This window comes from Sparus aurata, chromosome 4 (assembly GCF_900880675.1).
Source record: "Sparus aurata chromosome 4, fSpaAur1.1, whole genome shotgun sequence".
Lineage (NCBI taxonomy): Eukaryota > Metazoa > Chordata > Actinopteri > Spariformes > Sparidae > Sparus > Sparus aurata.
In genome coordinates, this window is record NC_044190.1 from 16334428 (window position 1) to 16355009 (window position 20582).

Consider the following 20582-nt stretch of genomic DNA (forward strand, 5'->3'; position numbering starts at 1 on the left):
CTGCTGCTCATCAAATTAGTTCCCTGCTCTGCACACCTACAGCAGTTATCAGCCAGTCTTTCCCTCCACTCTCCGCCAGTTCGTCGTTTCACCTCTTGTGGTAACGTTACCGGCCCCTGATCTAGTGATTGTGACAAGAGAACATTTTTGTGACTCCTGCTTGGACCAGCACCTTTTGACTTGATTTTCCTGTTTGTGTTTCCCTCCTCCAGCCCTGCCACTTGCCTGCCCTCAGCCCAGCCTCACCCAGCTCTGTCGCTTCCAGCAACCAGCTCCCTTCCCCTGGATCCTCATCAGCCTGCTTTCGTTTCTCGTTGAGCCCATTTGTATCACAATAAACTGTGTGTGCACCAGATCTGCATTGTGGGTTCAGTCTTAGTTCGGTTCAGCTTTTGAACTCCTGACATGATCAACAGTAACCATAATTCATTACATCTACATATCAGTAGTGTATGTGCAGAGAGACAGTTTGAAAAGTTGCCTCCGTAACCAGATGGCAGCAGAAGACAGAGCTAACACAGAGGGGCCATTAGTTTATGTTAGACTGAGGGAAGACTGAAAAACGAGCGAACTGACAACCAGATTTTTTTTTTGTGCCACATTTCCACATTTCATTTTTCCTAGGTGTAAAACAGCTGTCAATGTTAAAACGGCTTTCTGAGGTTCCTATTTTCACTTTAAAAGCATTGAAAGTGCTGTATTTTTCCCCCTAGTTATTAAACTTCAGGCAGCAAAATACAACTACATGTTCTTGTGTGGAGAGTCATCCATTAACAGATCATCCTGACTAATGTCACTTTAATATCAGAGGATCGCTGTCTCGAGACTTAGCCTGAGCTCTTAAAAGCATGATCTATAATCTTCATCGAAAGTCATTTTTTTTTTTTCTATAAATATCTAAAAGGACAAGGCTGCTTTAAAGTAACCACCAATGTTCTACCTTAGGCTCCTGCTTGACTCCCCGTGCATGATGATCTTTTGCTTTATGTAATCCGATTGACAAGCATATCATGAATATGCACACCCTGTTTTTATCATAGAAGTGATAAATTATATCGCTATACTAATCAGGGAAGATTAAAATGAGTAAAAGCAAAGAGAGCAAGGGAGGAAGCCACTACAAGATATGTGAGCCCGACCCTTTTTTTTTTTTACCATGAAAGTATCATTAATGTACTATGAAGATTGAGTAATGTACCATCTGAAAAACACCCTCCCTGACCAAATGACCCACAGTATGTTCACATTTTCCTTATCCCGAGATTCCACCAGATACGTGTCCGCTGCGTTAGGTTTCACTCTAGTCTATGTGTTAACTTCCACCGAAGCCCTCTGGCACAGATACGCAGGACTTCTATTTCATGCGGATGCTGGAACACCACGCAGCAATTTAGCACAGAGCAGACACGTGTTGACGCCAGCACACAATTCTCAAAAAAGAGACGAATACAAGCTCATCCTCTAAGCCTTCAGTCAGGAACACTTTACGTTGTTGTTTTTATACACATACCTATAACTGCGGTTGCAAGTGATTGTGTGATTATCGTGGACGCCAGTTGCTGACAGTACTGTGCCATGGCGGACTCAAAATACAACCACTGGGGGTTGCCTGACGGGGGAGCAAAACCAGATCACAGCCGTCCAGATCTGGTGGAATCTCATGAGATTCCACCAGATACATGTCTGCAGGGTTAGAAGCAACCTCCTCTCGTGTGTGATTAATGATATCTGGTGTCAGTCTGAATCAAAGGTGGGTGTAGCAAATCAAATAGAATAGATCAGAACAGTATTGTCTGCAAAGATGGAAAGAAAGAGTACTGCATTGGTGTGAATGTGTAATTTGAACAAACAAAATCAAACCCAGGAATGCTTCCAGGATGTCAGACTGACACCAGATGCGTGTTGCAGGTTTACAACCTGATTGTTTCCAGTCGTCAAATGTGGTGTCTTTTAACTAAGACCACCATCTTTTCCTAAATCCTCAATCAAGTACTAGAAGTCCTTATTTGTTAAAATGTAGCCATTTCAATGCATGGGCTTTTGGAAAACACATACATTGTGCTTTAGATTGGTTACTTTGAGGAGGGCAGTTTCTGAGCTGTGTAAAGCTCTAAAACCTGACTGGAACTTCTCAAAGATGTTGTTTTGTGACATGAAGGCTAAAAGTTGCGTAGAAACTAATTTCTCTAAAACCTTGGATAAAAACGGAAGCTTTGAGATTGGCCTAAAATTATTAAGAACAGAAGGGTCGAGGTTGGTTTCTTTAAAAGAGGTTGGACCACAGCATGTTTAAAAAAGTGTGGGAAAGTGCCACTTTTTAGGGAGCTGTTAATAATCAATAAAATACTGGGTCCAACAGTGTCGATAACCTCTTTAAGAAATTGTGGGGATAAAATCAAGGCTGCACGTAGCTGGTTTCATTTGCGATATGAGTTTCTTTAAAAAGGGCAGTGAGACTGGTTCAAAGCAGCTAAAATAACTATGGATGACCCTGCTGGTCTGTAAAATTCGGTCTGGGGGGGAGATGTTTTGCCTGATATCAATGATGCTATTTCTAAAATAATTTAAGAAGTCCTCACACCTTTCTTGAGAGGCATCGAAGGGGGGAGTGGAGGAGGGGGAGGTTACTGATTCTATGACTTTAAATAAAATTCAGTAAGTAAAAGCTAGTACATTTCCTTTTTCTTTTGCAGCAATAACCAAATCACAACCTGAACCACACAGGTGGCAGATGATTTGTTGTCGAAAAAAAGTGGCGATAGAAGGAAGGTCAGTGATGGATATTAATCAGGTGGAAAACGCAAATGTAGTTTTGTGTAACTGCTAATTAGACAACTGTTTGCTACTGTTCAATACAAGAGCAGTTTTGTGTTCATTGTTTGTTTCTTCCCACTGATTGGCCGACAGAATCAATTAATCCAGGTTCAAAGTTGCATTATATATCATTTAAATTATTCCCAGCAGAAGTCCAAATGAAGTTGAAATATGTTTCTAAAAAGAGTTGGATGACGTTAAGTTCCCTGGTTTCTGTGAATAAATAAAAACATCACCCCAAGCCCAAATACCTGTCTTTGTTGGGAAAGTTTTGCTTTGTTTTGTTTTATTTATTTAAAACAAAACAACCAAAAAAATAAATCAATTGCTGAATAAAAAGGAAAAAAAACAAACAAAAAAGACATTAATTTCACTGCCTTTTTTTCCCGACTGTATCAGTGTGTGGCAAACATTAACTGGCTGTTCACGCCACGTCTGGATGATTTTATCTATTTTCATCTGTGGAAGAGTCATGGGGGCATGAACCTATCAGATCAGCCAGAATGGGAGGAGTGGGAACGCCCTTGGCAGCCGGATGTGAGGAGCTTTCATAACCAATGGCCGTGCGGGACGAGCGACTCCCTCTATCTGAATCCATTGCCAACACACACACACACACACACACACACACACACACACACACATACACACACTCACACACACTCAGAGGTAGGCAAGCCAACACTATGTTTTCCCCAACCTCTGCTGTTTCAGTTATACGTTGAGGTTTACAGCTGAGAGGGGGGATGCAGAGGTGGAAATACCCATGACACATGCTGCTTGAATCTGGAGGAGAGATATGCGTCATGTCAGGTCACGATGAGAATTTGATTTTGTGTGGAAGATTGTGTTGACACCCCCCCCCCCCCCCGATTACATTAAGGTACGAGGGAAAATTCCCTGTGTTTCATTTACATTCTTCTACAACATGGATGTAAATCAATAAAGAGTCGGTTCATTAAAAACACACAGTAACACAAAATACTATCAAGCCATTCGATGTAGATGTAAGGATTCTGCCTCATCCCCAGGACAAAGATAGCCGATAGTGTTTAGCTTGCAGTGCATCAAAACATTCAAAAGCAACATGTCTTTCCAGACAAGTCCCCTTCTTTACTGATCATAACAGTTGTAATGACTGTGATAGCGTATACTTTCCATTTTTCAATGGGGTAAATAGGATTTTTCAGAACCTGGTTGGATGAACTCATCACCTAAGCCTTATTGTTTTCAATTTTCTTAAGAGTTTTGCTAAAAATTAAAGTTAATTATTTGTCAATAGATTTCTTGAGTTGACAAGTCTCATCTTTCCTGCTGTATTTCCTGCTGGCAGTTGCCAGCCCAAAGCAACAGTAACCTATCAGATAAATTGTGCGATTGGAGAAAAATTAAGCCTTAACTTTTATTATTTCTTATCATTATTTGGCCTTAACTCCAATGTGGACCAGTGAGTATGATTGAGTGGCACATAGTGTTGAGGTTGCAGGTTGCAACCAACTGAACACACCTCATCACCTCAACATACACTTAAAATAAAAATGTGCAAAATGCAAAAGGACCTTCCAAGAGCCTGTGTTTGTTCACTCTGGGCACCTATAGAAACATGGTGGTGCAACATGGTGGACTCCATGGAAGAGGACAAACTCATTTTGTATAAAAGCTCGCTCTAAGGTAAACAGAACAACCTTTGTTTTCAGGTGAATATACACCAATAAAAACCTAACTATGAATACTATTTTGCACTTATACCAAGAGATCCACCCTTTGATTGTACAGATGCAGGGACAAAGTCATACTACTTACTATTTAAAACACATTTCATGTGACCACCATATTTTGTTCAAAAGTTGTACACATAATTTAGATTTTGCATACCTTTGACCCTCAGTACTCATGACTTTTACAAAATATTGTTTTACAGTGTGTTTGTTTCCTTTGTTTTCACTTCCTAAGAAATTCAGATTAAAATCCGGTGAAATCTTGGTGTTTCCACAGTAATTCATTTTGTACAAAGATAGTGAGCATCGATAGCAAGCAAAAGAAAAAAAAGCTGACCCCAAAAATATGACCCTGCATACTACCCTGTCACTGTCACCACTGACAGAAAGCACATGGCAGAGATTGAGGAGAAGTGAGAGGTGGGAAATAGATGGATGAAAGAAGATGGAAGTGACAGCTGAGAAATCTGCATTAATTGAGGCTGTGGATGAGATGGGGAAGGAACGTGGATTTGGATATGCACATGTGTGTATATATATATATGTATGTGTGTGTGTTTTTCTGCAGGTGGAGGGCCCATCAGGCAGAGCAGCAGCTAGTGTTAAAGGCAGGTAACGAGAATGAGAAAGAGTAGAGTTAACAGTTTAGGAATGGGAGCGAGTTGAAGACAAAGATCTTCAGAATGTTTTGGAGCGCTTCTTCAGTTGAGTCCTCCATTCTGCCTATCAATATTCTGCCCCATACACACTAATGTCCACATCTGAAAATGGCAAAAAAGAGGAATATTTGAACGGTGACTCTGTTAAAAGTATGAATGACATAAAAAAAGCTGAAGAAATATAATTAAGTCCCAGTCTTTGTGGACATTTCAAAATCAGAATGGAGTTTCTAGGTGAATGTATGAAGGACCTGGAAGAGTTTGAAAATGAGGGAGTCTGAAGTGATTTCTAATTGACATTAAAACTAAGCTAAGACTATGCTTCAAACAAAGTTAAATATCTTGAAAAGTTTAAATGTGAATGGAAAGTGGAATGATGGCTTAAAGAGAAATGAAATGTGATTTTGAAGTGACTGCATTAAGTTTGAAAGGAGCTTGTAGCTGAAAGCATGAATGGGTAGTAAATGTGGGACTTTTGAACATTCCTTTCATTTACATGAATGGGAAAAAAAGGCCAGAAAACGTGGATGAAATCTGAATGATCGCAATGATGATTGCTGGCAAATGTGAAAGATGTGGACAAGAAACATGATAGGAGAATAATAAAGAACTTCTCGCATAGAAGAATATATACACAACACAATAATAACTTGTGCAGTGTAGACAAACTGGTACTTAATCCATCCGGAGAGGGCATTGGGCAGCCAATTTACGGGGCTTTGGAGTCCAGATTTTAAGCCATGGTGCCTTGGTCAACTGTCCTTAAAGCTTTTGTGGTCCTCTCAATAATCCTTTAATCTAGCACCGACGAAAGGTCAATTTTCAAGGTTAGGTTTCAGGTTAAGTTTTCAGCATCTACTCAGCTGGCTCAATGCATTGTTTCAGACACCCCCAATGTAACATAATCATGTTGGTGGTGATCCCCTGACTTTTCATGGTGTGCCATTATCAGGTCAAAATTTCAATTTGGTATATACTGTGCTCTGTGACTGAACACTGGCAAAACTAATGACATTCCCCTTGGTCTCAGCTTTGCTTTGTGTTCATTGTCAATTAGAGAGAGGTGGAGGAAATATATTCACTGATTAATTATTTATATGTATGATTGGACATAGGATTAATAGTGTCCAAGCAGTAACATGAAAGCTCTATTTTACTGTTGTAGCTAGCTGCAGCAGGACTTATTTTACTCATTTTGTATTTTACATATTGCATTTTGTTAGTAACTAGGAAATGTAGCTGCTGCACGAATGCAGGTACTCTTTTACTCCACTTCTTTAAGATAAGTAAATGTTTGCATGCTAACAAATTAACTTAGATGCTTAATCGAGATGGCCACCTGGTGCGAGTGCTTAAGGTTTTTGTATTTTGTAGTTGTAGCACTTTTGTGGTTATTGTGTAAACTCTATTGTGTTTTGGGGTCTCCGTCTGTCTGTCTGTCTGTCTGTGGAAATCAATTTGCAAGAGGAGTCCATGATGCAGTTTCTTTGGAAAAATAAAGGGTTTGTTATTTACTTTTGAATGTATTACTGGCATTCACGCTGTAATATAATTCAAAAAAAGAATAAATTGGATTTCTTTTTCCTTGGCTGGACCAGTTTTTCTGCTCCATCATATCCGGCTGCTTTCTTGGTGGTAAATGAACGTCTCAATAATGGCTCTTCCTTTGATGAGCTCTGTGTTTGTGCCCTGCCCTCCAAATTTCCTGCTTGGCAGAAACATTGCGCTAATTAGCAAAAGTCCCGCATATCAGATTCTCATAAAAACACAAGCACAAAATACAAACACCTTGTCACGCCACACATCATGGATACAGCTGATACAATCACGTGCACTGATGAGGTACTGCCTGTCTATCTCTCTGTATCTTCCTTCAGCTGTTCTTTATTGATATGAATGGAGAAACAATGAAGAGTCACAGCAAGTCTGACATCTGACAACAACAGCAAAACACCAACAGGTCAATATCTTTTAGTAGAATATTTAAAGTAGAAGTATGATCCACATGAAATGTAAGCTGGAAGTGTAACGACGCCTTGTAGTTGATAAGTTAGCTGTGGACTACATGTTAACATTTCACCACATTAGCACCATTTAATGTAAAGCTGATATACTGGTTGGCCAATATTATCTGCCAATATCACAGATTTATCGGTGTCACCGTATTTGTTGTTCATATTGGCCAATATGAAAACCTTTTGGTTTTACAGAATTCAATGCAGAAAACCATGACGGGGGTGATTTAAAGTTATTAGATTTCGGTTCACTGATGTCACTTTAAACAAAGTTTATTGTTAAACTGTAAAATATCCTGCCTCCATTACCTATTTTGTCACAAGTTTTTGATCATCCCATTTGAGGGACAAAATGTCTGTAGCGACACAGGCATCCAAAACCGCACCGGTTGGGCTCTAATCAAAAGTATGCAGCAGAATAAATTATTAGCAGTTCATGTTTGCAATGTATCCATACAGAGTATTTCTAAGTACAAGTATTTCTGATTCTGATTCTAATACATTTACAAACATCTATCACTAGATAGACTAGATACTACTAGAAGAAAACTGAAAAACCTGATGCATGTCAGGCAAGTTCTGGAGTAATGAGCAGCATCTTTACTGTATTCATTCCAAATGATTTCTGGATGTGCATTCACGGTGTCAACACACAATATGATTATATCATCAGGTGTATGTGTAAGTCACACAATCCGAATATATTTTGTGTGCTGCAATTAGCGTCAAAGTTCACGGTTCCCCCTCTGAGTGAGAAGTGAATCAAGACATTCACACAGTCAAGCGCTCATTTATTGTTACTTGACTCTGAATCAAGTTTAGGTTTTAAGTCTTGATGTTGTCATTCATGAAGTAATTTAAAACTATGATGTGAATACTCTATTATACTCTCTAAGAATGAGTTACATCACACTTTCAGGAATAATGAGAGATTGCCTATCGATTACCCTTGTAGAGAATCTCACCAGCAATAGCTGTGAGCAAAAAATTATTGGACAACCTCAGGTTTCAAGGCGCTTTCCTGGTCAATTATTTCCTCGACTTGTCCATCCCTTATTTGTGTGTGTGAGTGTGTGTGTGTGTGTGTGTGTGTGTGTGTGTGTGTGTGTGTGTGTGTGTGTGTGTGTGTGTGTGTGTGTGTGTGTGTGTGTTTGCAGCCTGCAGCCTGCCATAAATCAGTCAGGGCCCACAGATCTGAACTAAAGTCTTTTGGACCCTGGAGCCTCTGGGCTTTGTGCTGTTCACTCCCAGTCGAAAACCCCATCTGTGTGTGAAACCAACCAGACTTTTTTTTTCTACCAGGTGAATTTATTTATGCTATTGGTGCAGGTTGCAAATTATCTTCAATAATTCAGAAACCGACGAGGATGACACATTTGGTTCTGAGCAAAATGTGTCTTCTTTTAATTTTGAGTTGATTGGACAAGGGAGAAGGCATCTGGAGAAATTAAGCTAACATGAGATGCTAAGCACAGCTTTATAAACAGATCAACTATTGCATTATTTATCAACCACATAAATAGTGTGCTACACTTGTTCCTATTAAGGTAAATAAACATCAGGTGAAAGGTGTCACTTCCTTTTAGTCTCTTTTGCAGCATACAGAGACTTTGTTTCTCAAGAGATGCATACCCTGAAGCGAAAATGAGAGTGCTTTAATAGGCATGGTCACTAAATGAAGGCATTCAGCCATGTTGAAATGAATGGAAAACAGAAGTTCAGGTCTCAATAGCTAGCTTTTCACATATTGGTGACAACATTTAAAATATATTTTTTATGAAGAAATGTTGATAAGAATGGTTTTGTAAATATCCCTCAAAAGGTCCCATAATAAAAAGGGGATTACCAGATTATTGGGATATATATATTTATATATATATATATATATATATGTATATGTATATGTATGTATATATATATATATATATATATATATATACATACATATATATATGTATGTATGTATGTTTGTATGTATATATATATATATATATATATATATATATATATATATATATATATATATATATATACATACATATATATACATACATACATACATACATACATATCACTGTTTTCATGTGGACAGCAACGATTGATAGAACACATGTATGTAAAAAACATTTTCAGGCTTTTCTATAATGTTTATATTTGTGACATACTGGACATTTTCACTTCTTCAGACCTCTAAAAATCCTTCAAAATAAGCAATCCAAGAGGGAAAAATCACTCTTTGGTTAAGATCCTTCAACACATGTCAGGCCATTAAGGCCACAATCTATAAAAAGAATTACAAGATATATGATGATGTGTGAAATCACAAATCCTACTTCCATGTTTTACATATATGTGTTCTATTTGTCGCTACTGTCTGAATGAAAACAGTGACCGTGAGGCCGATGTATCTACCATCCTCACCTCACCACACCTCGTCCTGTCTCACATTCACCTCAATGCTTTGGAGTAGATACAGAGGCAGAGAGCAATAGATAAAAGGCAATAAAACTGCAACACACAGATAAAATGCATCTACAGAGCCACACCAGACTGTGGATGAAAAGTTCATTTTAACGGAGTTGTCTTCAAACACATTCCTCAGTGGACCCTACAGACTCCTCCTGAGAAGCTGTTGAGCCATAAAACACATCTGTACACATGAACTTGGACTTGTTTCTTCACAACCTCTCCCCAAGGGCTGAGAAAAGCTACCTGTAGTGTTAGCAGCCTAGTAGCAGGCTCGAACTTATCTGTAGTCTTGCAGAACCATACTTTTTGCTAACATTTATTCAGGCAATTGGGTTGCTCCAAATACAGATAATAAGAACCAGGAAGACAAAGTGGATGTCGGCGTCGTCAATTCGATACAACCTCAGTTCCTGCCCGTCCAGATGTAAACACTGTAAACAGAGAGTACGAATAGCTTCACCCTGGAAGCAAGTTTCCATACAGCCTGTTTTCAGTAAAAAGTTGTTTACGTGTGTACAGAAGGCCAAGAAAAATCTTTGATTTAAGAGATACCCGTGTACATGTGGACAGGACCTTAGACTCCACCAGATCATCACATCACCTCTCTAGTTACACTCTGAGGCAACGTATTACGTCTGACTACCTTCCCACTCTGCACCACCATTACCACCTTCACCAACCTGCCTTCGCCACCCTCGTCTACTACCTGCCTACCACTCAGCCTCTGGCTCGTCTCCATTACCCCTCTGCTTGAAGATTGCTCCGCGTTCCGCCATTGCCCTTTAATATCTGAATTTCTGTGCATTAAACCTTCAAATGTTTCCACTTAGTCTGTGTGTTGAATCTTGCCTCTGCTAGTTACAAACATAAAAACAGCTGCGAACATATTAAACGTAACTATGAGTTTTATGAATACATTTTGCCATGTTTGTTGCAGGAAAGTAGAATTACCAGCATCAGGGTTCGTTATTTGTTTACCACGGTTTCGCCATTCTCTCTGTCAATCTGTGTCACACACAAGTATCTCTATAAAAAACAAAGAGCATTCTTCTCACAGATTTAACACTGCAGAGTATCACTGACACGAGACTGATCGAAGACGACAAACACCACACATCGGAAAGAATGAGGACAGCACGCTAGATTTACGCCTTGGTGCATTACACTGGGCCCACATTGCAAGAGTGGATCTGACAGAGTGGAGAGCACGAGAGAGGATTTTTCTCTTTAGAGCACGGCAGCTACATCTAACAGCAGGGCATGGACTAAAAATAATTGCCTCAAATGATAATTGCTACAAAGCTTCAAAAACAACTAGTGTTATTTTTTTTTCCTTCCACATTTGCAATTAATCATAGCTTCAGCTGCTGTGGTTTTCACCCAGTTAAATGTTATAAAACACTATGCCCTCTAGCACAGGACTACACGGCGGAGGCACTGCTAAATGTGTTGTTCCTATCAAAAAGGGGGATGAAGGGGAGCAATAATTATGTAAACAGAAAATTAAATGCTTCATACTTGCAGGGGAAATGAAGGCTGAATCCAACACCCCCCAACCACCTGACACACCCTCCTCTCATTTCTCTTTTCCATTCCCCCCCCCCACGCGCTCCAATCTTTCAGAATACATTAGCCTGGGTTTCACTGCTCGCTGTTAGCTGGTTACAACATGGTTCCTCTGTGATTAGCTCTGATAGCAGGATGAGAAAAGGCACGAGTCAATGCCTTTGTCCTCCGCGCTGCTGTTTAGACTCGCTACTCAAATCCTTTCTATTTAAAACCCCTTTGTCTATACAAACCAGTCCTAGGGAATGAAACAGACCATTAACAAGATTAGCGTACTCATTCTGCTGCCGACAAAGGCTCGGGAATAGGCTGCTGATCATTAGGCTGGCAGTGGGAACAATGCTGATCTATAATCTTGCACCGTGCTCCGATTGAACTATTGTGGCTTATTTATTGTGCTCCGAGGGAGATGACATAATGGTAGCCCTTTCTCTCTGCCCGAGAGAATTGCAACACACAAAAGGCGATTGGAGGGGGAATGAGGGAGAAAGAGCAAGTAACGGTGGAAGGAGTCTTAACCCCCTCATTTCTTCTCACTTCCAGTCAGACTAGTCAATCAATGACAGTAAAATGGGCTCTTGAGATAAGAAGCTGTTCTTTAGGTGCCCCTGCATTCATCCCAATGGCAGCATGCAGGGGGGTCGACTGCAGGCCTGCTGGATGCATGCTGACAGGCAGATGCAGAGTTGTATTTGGTTGCTGTAGCAACAATATTAGCTGTAATTACTCTCCTGTTATTGGAGTGAGATGTGAGTCGAGAGAGTACGGACATTATTCACACGGCCACACAAGGTCGCTTGTCAGGAAAACCAACTTAGTGGATTCAGGAGGCAGCTTTGGACGAATAACCGGTGCTGTCGTTTTTCTGCATTATCTCAAGAAGACGAGCTCAGGTGTCAGTCACACAGAGTCATGAACCGTGGATATCTATCTACAGCTGCCTGTTTGCACCAACAACTGGCTCTTTTCGGTAATACCCCCTTAGCACTTGACAAAAACACACCGACACCACTAGCATCTGGCATTTGTCTTCGTTGGGGGTACAATTAGCATTCATTCCTGAATGACCCTGCTGTAGCCACGGGTAGTTATGATCGGCAGTGATGTAACCGTGTCACCAGGGTTCAGTGACACGTGTTGACGGGCTTCTGGTCATTACTACTGACCAACTTAACCTGATTCAGTGGCAAAAAGAGAGAATGAACTGAGAGATTTTGAGTTTTATAGACATTAAGTATGCAAAACAACCTTCGAGTCACAACAGATACAAAAGGTCAAATTACAGCTTTACAACTAAAATGTGCTCGCTGTGTACACCAATTCAAGAGCTAGAGCGGAATTTTAAAAATGTTTGCTTTCAAAGCAAATAAGCCGTTGTCACTCATCACCTGTTAGGCTTTTAACATGTCAAGTTAATCACATTCTTTTGGCTCCGAAACCCGATTTGGCCCCGTCTGCTATGGGCTCATTGCTCAAGCCTGGCTAAATACACTTTTTGTGCCTTATTAATATTAGCAGGGACAGGCTGAGGAGCTGCAGTCGCGCCCAGACTAATTCCCTTATTCCTGAGAGGGCCGCGATGATGTATGAGGAGAATGAGATGGGAGGCACAGGTCGATTGGCCAACACTGTCGCCATCACACGGTAATGAGATCTCAGGGGGAGGGGAACATAGAAGCTGATTCCTCCAACTCCCTGCTCGCATAATACTAATTGGCCAGAATAGGATAGGTAAGACGCAGGAAGTTTTAATGACATTATTAAAAAGTATGGAATCACCTCACCTGCGTCTGACATATATTATCAGTGAGTAGAATTGACACTTTCATGAGAGGTCTCTGTATAATGGTTGATTTTATATTAGCAACACCATATGGCAAATAGTATGTGAATTAGTAGTATGTAATGTTTGGTCTCAGGCTGGTTTTCCTTTTTACTTTGCTTTCATTTTTTTTTTTGTTGTTGTTGTTTTTTTTACCAAGAGTTTGGGGAAGTCCCCTTTCATGTATCAACACCATAATCCCCTGAGCTCCACTAAGAAATTATGTTTTTAGTCTGGTGTGGAGGAACTTGACTGGCCTCCACAAAGCCCCATCTAACAACTTTGGGATGAATCAAATCTGTTTGGCCCAATATCACTCATGTTCTTGTGGCTGAATTGGAACAAATCCCTGCAGCCAGGTTTTTTTAAAAAAATCTCAAAGAAAACCTTTTCAGATGAGTGGAGGCTGTTCTAGCAGCAGATTAATGCCCATAGTGTCGGACTGACACGCAACAGTCACGTATGGATGTAACGTCCAGGCGCACACACTTTGTTCTGTGTCCATTTACCATATAGTGTATTTCACATTCATGCATGAACATAAGCCTCTCCACCACATTTAGTCATTTCCATGTATTTATATTCCATAATTCATATTCTAAACATTGTTTGAGACTGTCGCCTCTCTAGCTGCTGTGTTACATCATTTGCACATTGGCCGTGACTCCCAGAGTGAAAAATGTGGAGGTAACGCTGAAGTCAGGTCGTACATTGTTTGCAAATGTGTGTGTGTGTGTGTGTGTGTGTGTGTGTGTGTGTGTGTGTGTAGCATGGGCCTGGAGACAATCCAGAGGCAGAAACTGTGTGGAAGGCACTTTGCAAATTGCATTGATCTCTCCCTAGACCTGCCTTCCACCTGCCGCCCATCCTAATGCCTGTGTTACAGAGGCAGGGAGGGGGGTGAGGGCGGTTAGAAACACCTACTACTTTTCCTTTCCCCGTCATTTTCTGTTTCCGTTATCATCATTTTTGCATTACCCCTCCGTCTTGCTTTCCTACTCTTAATTTATCTCTTTTCCCCCTTTCCCTCATTCGCCTGCTATCCGACACACACATACACCTGTACTATCATATCTCCACACTGTCCTGTCTGCTAATCACTGGTGTGATTAACATGCTTTCCTCTGTCTTCTCCTTCTCATTACAACATCATTAGGTGTCACAGCGATGAGCAGCAGTGTAGTTACTGTAGTGTCGTGTAGTGTGTGTGTTTCTTAAACATCCTGAGCTTTAACACAATAGTGACAGGACAGGGTGTGGTAGGACCAGATGCTTCCCTTTAGGCAAGTGTAGGAATGTGACAGTGTGAAGGTCCACATCTCCAGGAGCCGTTAATCAGCTCTGGGGTGTTTGTTAGAGATAAGCTACAGGAAGGGGCCCACACCAGAGGTTTGGCACTGACTACATTGTCATCTAAGTATAGAGAGACCATCCTGTCCACTTTAGATGACATCAGCAAAGTAAAGTAACACACACAAAAGTAAATTCATAGGGGGTCTGAGGCAAACCCATCCTTCTTTTCTCCCATTGGATAGATGAACCTTTAATCCACCAAAGTGACCAATTAGGTAGGTAGGTAGTAGGTGGGTATGGACAATAGACTCTAAAAAGGCCTGCACACCAAAGAGAGGGTGGTGGTACTGACTCAGTAGGATTTCTGATGAGGGCAGAGGGCAAAGCGTTTGGCATTATTTTGCCACAGATTTGAGAACACCAGAGTGTGGCCGCACTGGTTCGGATGCAGGCTTGAGATCTGTTTCAATAAAGATTGCTCTATCATTTCACCCAGCCTTGCCTCCGCAGAATTCTTTCATCATCAAACTACCTGCCGACACCTTTGATGAAGACAGCCCAGAGACGACAATACAGAACGAGGCAAGGAATGAGAAATCATGGTAGAATATGGCCGTAGGTCCAAAATGAACAGTATTTTAATATTTATTTGATTCTGATCTGATTCTGATTCTGATATCTGCCTTTGTTAAATATACTGAGACGTGATCAACAATGGGATCTGCGAAACAGGTCCTGCCGTGGATTGGATTTGGCTCTGAGTCGTTGGGGGCATTGACGCAGGACCCCTGGGGGCAGTCCTGCGGTGTCTAGCACCGAGGTGTTGGCAGCGGATCCTTTGAGTCCTGTGGGTAGCGAGATCAGGCCTCCATGGATCAGACTTCTAGTGGCACATCCCACGGACGCTTGATCGGATTGGGATCTGGGGAATTTGGAGGACACATTGATGCCCTGAGCTCTTTCTCACGCTCCTGGGGTATTCCTGAGCAGTTTTTGCTACGTTGTAAGGCGCACAGTCCTGCTGAGGGGGGACTGCTGTTGCCATGAGACGGCGTACTTTGTCTGCAACAGCTTTTGGGTTGGTGGTACATGTCAAGTGACAAACACATGAATGCCAGGACCCGAGTTTTCCCTGCAGAACTCTGATGATCAATTGTATTCACTTCACCAGTAATTCATTTTAAGGTTGTTGCTGACTGGTGTGGTATTAGGTTTTAGAAAATCAAATGAACACAAACAAAAAAAACAAGAAGACGTTTTACTGAGGTTGCAGTTGTTCAGTATTGGTTGAACCAGCCCTGAGTCTGCCTCAAAGTACCAGTCTTATCTGTTGATGTTGGCTCCCTCAAGGCGCTGATATCCCATGATGCAACATATTTTGCTGGATGTTTACTGGGATCATGTTTAAGCAGTTTGGAAAATCCCAGCGTAATTAGGCTTAATGATACCCCGGTCACAGCAGCCAGGCACGGGCACACAGTCATGAAAATTACATGAATGGGCGTCTTGCGAGCTCATGGGATCTCATTCTTTACAATGAAGCACTATAAATGAGAGGGGCTGCATATCAAACATCCGCCGTATGAGCACTGACAGAAGTGTGGCAGTGATGGCTTGGTGAAATTCTTAGTCATGCTCCTTTCTTATTAAAACACTCGTGAAGATTCACTAATTGCACTCATTATGTAAGCACATTCATTTTTTTCGATGAAGGTAACCAGGTTTTTCCAGATCATTACCAAATGTTGCTGCTGTATCGGCCATTTAAAGACCTAATTCAAAAACTACATGAGAAATGCAACTGTCAGCTCCATCTGCATCGTTTTGTCACTGCTGTCTGAGGTAACTGTCTTTATGTACAAATACATGAATTGCATTTTTTTAAATATGATTTAATTTATAGGACCACAGTTATAGAATTCATGGAACATGTCGCCAAAAATAATCATCTTCCTTGCCAGCATTTAGATCACTGTTAAGCTGATTTTCTTTTTCAACCTATCAAGTAAAATGCCTCTGTTGGTTGACCATTATTGACTTATTCTTATGTTTTTCTTTCCTCTGTGCCTCTGTGTTCTGTCTAAAAATCTAATCCATGTATGGGTCATTTTGGGTCATTTTTCTATGAATTGCAGTGTAACTGAAATAAGCCTTTGAGTCTTTTAGGCTTCTCTCTAGGTGTGTTATTGTTATTGTACTATTAAACTACACTAAACGGAAGTTGTTTTGAATGCTACAGCTGGGATTGTTGGGGATTGTCTGAACTGTAAATCCATTTAAAAACATTTTATCAAATCTGAATGGAGCAACAAATCTGTTGACTAAACCTCAATCCTTTCCAATCCTTGACTGAATCCATGTAGTTTACATCAAAAACAATATATCCCATGTTTTTTTATCCCATGGTTTTGGAGAAGAAAATCAGACTCAGAATTTTTAAATATATATTATTAATGAGTGACTTACATGACCTCAACTGAATAAATAAGCAGTTTTAAGAGGGAAAAAAAGGTCCCTAGAACACTGTTTGTATTGAAGCTACAAAGCTGGCGGGGTCCGCCAAAAAAACCCAAAGTTACAGTAAACAGGTCTGAAATTGTGTTGTCCTTTAAGATCAGTTTGTTTATTCACTTAATCAAGTCATGAAAATGAAGAGAGTTTGTTTACTTAGTTTGTTTAGGAGTAAAAGAAAATTGCCTGGATAAAATGTCTTCCCCAAAACTACTTAGTGCACCTTGAACAAACAACCCAGTGTATCTCAGACTTCAGCAAATTGGATACATAGAGATGTTTTTCCCTCTCTTCACCTCACTGGCTCCTGTTAATACACAGCTGTGGTGCTCCTCTGGCTTGTAGAGGCTTGCAATGCTCTAACAAGTCTCCTCAGTCTCCATAAGGGTCCTGCATGGACTGCTATCAACCATCCTGCCTCATCTGCCCCGGACCTGCAGCGACCGTCCCACTGCGGCAGCCTTTAGTGCAAATATAGAGTTAAATATAGTTCATACAGTACATGGCTGGGTGGACACATGAACGTAGAGTCTAAAAAGTGAAGGTTGTGTGTCCTCGTGTACACACATATACACACACACATTAGAATGTCAGAGGGCGCGTAAACAGCTACAAAGCCCTTGACAAATGTTCACTTGGATTAACACTAACACGGGGTCACTGAACAACAATAAAGAACCAAATGCCACTACAAGTGTTTTTCATGCAACTGGTAAACAAAATGTAATGGTTTTTCCCTTTTTACCGTTCAGTTCGATAAAGAAGTTGTTAAACAGAGTTGCAACTTCCTCTGAATGGGAAATCGTTTTCGAATCATAATAGCGCAATAAGTCACTCTCATTGTAAAAATGGAGAGCACTGGCTGCTGTTATACAATAACATGTACTTGTGGAGTTTATTAAAGATTTCATTTCCGAATTGGACAGCCTGTAAAAATTGATAGTTTTTGGCGAAAAGCCAGTGTTTACTGGCGAGTCGTGAGAGGCTGCCGGGACCAACTAACACGAGGTTGCACAGTTAAAAAAAAGTCACTTTCCATGGTGGCCTAGCGCCTTTATTTATCTGTCTCTTTGAGTGACATTTTACAGTTGTATTACATGTTTAAAGCTGTCGATGTAGGAAACTGAATGTGGGAAAAGTATTGGATGAACAAAATGTTCTAAGAAATTCAAAAATGCTTCAGCCTACCGTCGTTTTTATGGTAGGTAGCACCGCAATATTAAACATGACACTTTTGTCTAGATACTATTCTAGTCAATTTTTAGTTCACTCTTGTACTAAATGCGTCTCACTTCTAATGCTATGCTATAAGGCAATAGTTTTTGCATTTACTCGTTAATCATGTCATATTTGATATATTTTGTATATTTCACAAACATTTTCCGCTCTTATTGTCTTAATTTGGGCCTAGTGTATGGCACAATAATTTCCATCGTATCTTATCTTATCTTATCTAACAAAGTCTATGCAGCAGGCTGAACAGAGGCTTTTATAATTTTTGTATATTGTTTAACTGTTAGCGCTGTATAGACAACACCCAACATCACAAACCGCTCCCAAACATCTCTCATTTCCACCCTTTCCCCCCCCTCCATGTGTGATAATGTAGGGCCGACCAGGCGAAGTGCCATGGACAGGGTGACAGGTCAGCAGAGAGCAGGGGTGAGCGTTGGGGTAGAGGAGGCACACATGTGGAAAAACAGGCTGAAACTGGTCCGGAATCAATTTTCATCATCTCCGTGGCAGCTGCGGCCCAGCTAGGTGATGTGAAGGAGGAGTGAACCAGACCGGCAATGATGTTACGGAGCAGAGGTTCAGCCACCATCAAAGAATGTGGAGGAAGGTTGGAGTCTGTATCAGTGGGCATGTGTGTTTGTGTGTCTGGAGGGCTGTTCCAGGGCAGGAGCTTACCTCTGCAGATGGTGCCGTTTCCTACGTAGCCTGGCTTACAGGTACACAGGTGTCCTCTGATGGTGTTGGTGCAGATGGCGTTCTCATCACACAAATTCTGGCCACTGGCGCACTCGTCATGCTCTGGGGGAGAGATAGAGAGAGAGCGACTCCAAAGTCAGAATCCTGCACGTGTATTTGTTGTGTGAAAGATGGGGAGGGCTTTGAAAAAATAAAAAATAAAAAATGGCTGTTTTTTTTTCAGCTCAGCAGACGGAATATTTGTGGAAATTCGACTGATGAGCGGACGGTCAACAAGCAAGCTGGCCGCGAATGTGAGGCCGCGGCTGAGCTTTTCTTCTGTCAACAACTAGCTTTCTGAACCTGCAATGCCAGCACATGAAGGTTACTTCAAACGACGAGTGCTTTTTATAGCCCGGTTTAACTTTATAACCAACATCAGGTGGTTGAGGTCTTGGGAGCAACAGCTGATACACGCCAGGTGCGCTGACTGATTGCTCAGTAACAGCATCAATTAGCCTAATGATGCTGGCTAAGATACTGGTGACTAGAGAGACAACATTTAAGACCACCATCTCCAGAAAGTCTACATCAGCCGATAGAAAATGGTTGCTTAAAAGGTGCAATATGTAAGAATTGGCCACCTGTTGAGCTCAGACTCAAAACAAAATAGGGCGCAGCATATCACTCAGGGAACCACTATCTGTTGTTGAATGTAGCCGCTCAGTTAGCTGTGCAGTGAGCAATCCAGACTTGGAGCTAGTCTCATGATGTTTACTCGGCTAGCCAAGAGCTTTGGACCGGGATGGGCCACAGCTAGCTGGTTAGCACGCTAACTTCATCAGATATCTCTGCAACACAGTACACATATATCATAACTGTCAAAACTGTTATTTTTTCACATTCATTTGATAATTTCAGTTAGCCTATAGTTTGAATGTTTTCTGCAGATTCTATCATATTGCACCTTTAAAATGGCAGTGCCCTGATATAATATGGGTAAATGGCTACATATGGACTCCAAGTCCCACTGAGAGCTATGGGCCATGAGAGCTGTGATTGGTCATCATGGGCTCCTTGTGTTTTCTCCTAAAAGTCTCTAGTTTCAGCAGGGACTTTTGATTGTGAGGACCACATTAACAAAGCTGGACATCATCTCATTTTCAGTCTCACACCCAGCAAAGACGTATATAACAAACCTGCTCTTCATCACTCACTATTTCTGACAGAAAGAGAAAATAAAAATAATAACAATAAAAGCCAGCAATGTACTCCGACTGACCAAGCAAAGGCGACTAATTATCATATTATCAAATCTATCCAGTGGGGACACGCTTATAAATGTTGATACGCCCTTCTCATTTCATAAACATGTAATGTGAACATGACATGACATAATTTGAAGAAATGTCAATATGGAATGTAGCCAATGACACTTCCAAACGTGAACGTATCAATGCATTACTGAAACTTCAACTGTCAACATTTAATCCTGGTGACTTGGTTGGAGAGAATATAATTAAAGCAGGATAACTCATCAAAACAAATGCAACAAACTGGACCGATCACACTTCAGAAAAGCTGCATCAGCTGATTTATTTACTGCTGACAACAGAGAGTAGGACTGTCAAAATCTGTGCAAGTGCAATTTTGGCATTTCTCTCCTGATCCTTGACTTGAACATTGTCCTTCATGGGCTGAATAAATTCTAAGACCATAAAACTTGAGACTGTTTTATTAACGAAACAGTGCAAGGTCAGCAGTGTGAAAATATGGCTCGAGTTGTTTCATTAATGAAACGCTG

The 20582-nt window shown here is 40.9% G+C and overlaps 1 protein-coding gene and 1 long non-coding RNA gene across 2 annotated transcripts in view; one reads left to right on the plus strand and one right to left on the minus strand.

The window, feature by feature from the left end:
* Positions 1-20582, minus strand: part of LOC115580439 (protein kinase C-binding protein NELL1) — a 283933-nt gene that overhangs the window by 49612 nt on the left and 213739 nt on the right. Inside the window, exon 14 of the mRNA XM_030414756.1 lies at positions 18779-18901. Coding sequence (XP_030270616.1) covers positions 18779-18901 — 123 coding nt within the window. The remainder of the gene's footprint in view (positions 1-18778; positions 18902-20582) is intronic.
* LOC115580441 (uncharacterized) lies at positions 33-355 on the plus strand. Its single transcript, XR_003983861.1, has 2 exons — positions 33-100; positions 213-355. It is a non-coding gene; the product is annotated as an uncharacterized LOC115580441 (long non-coding RNA).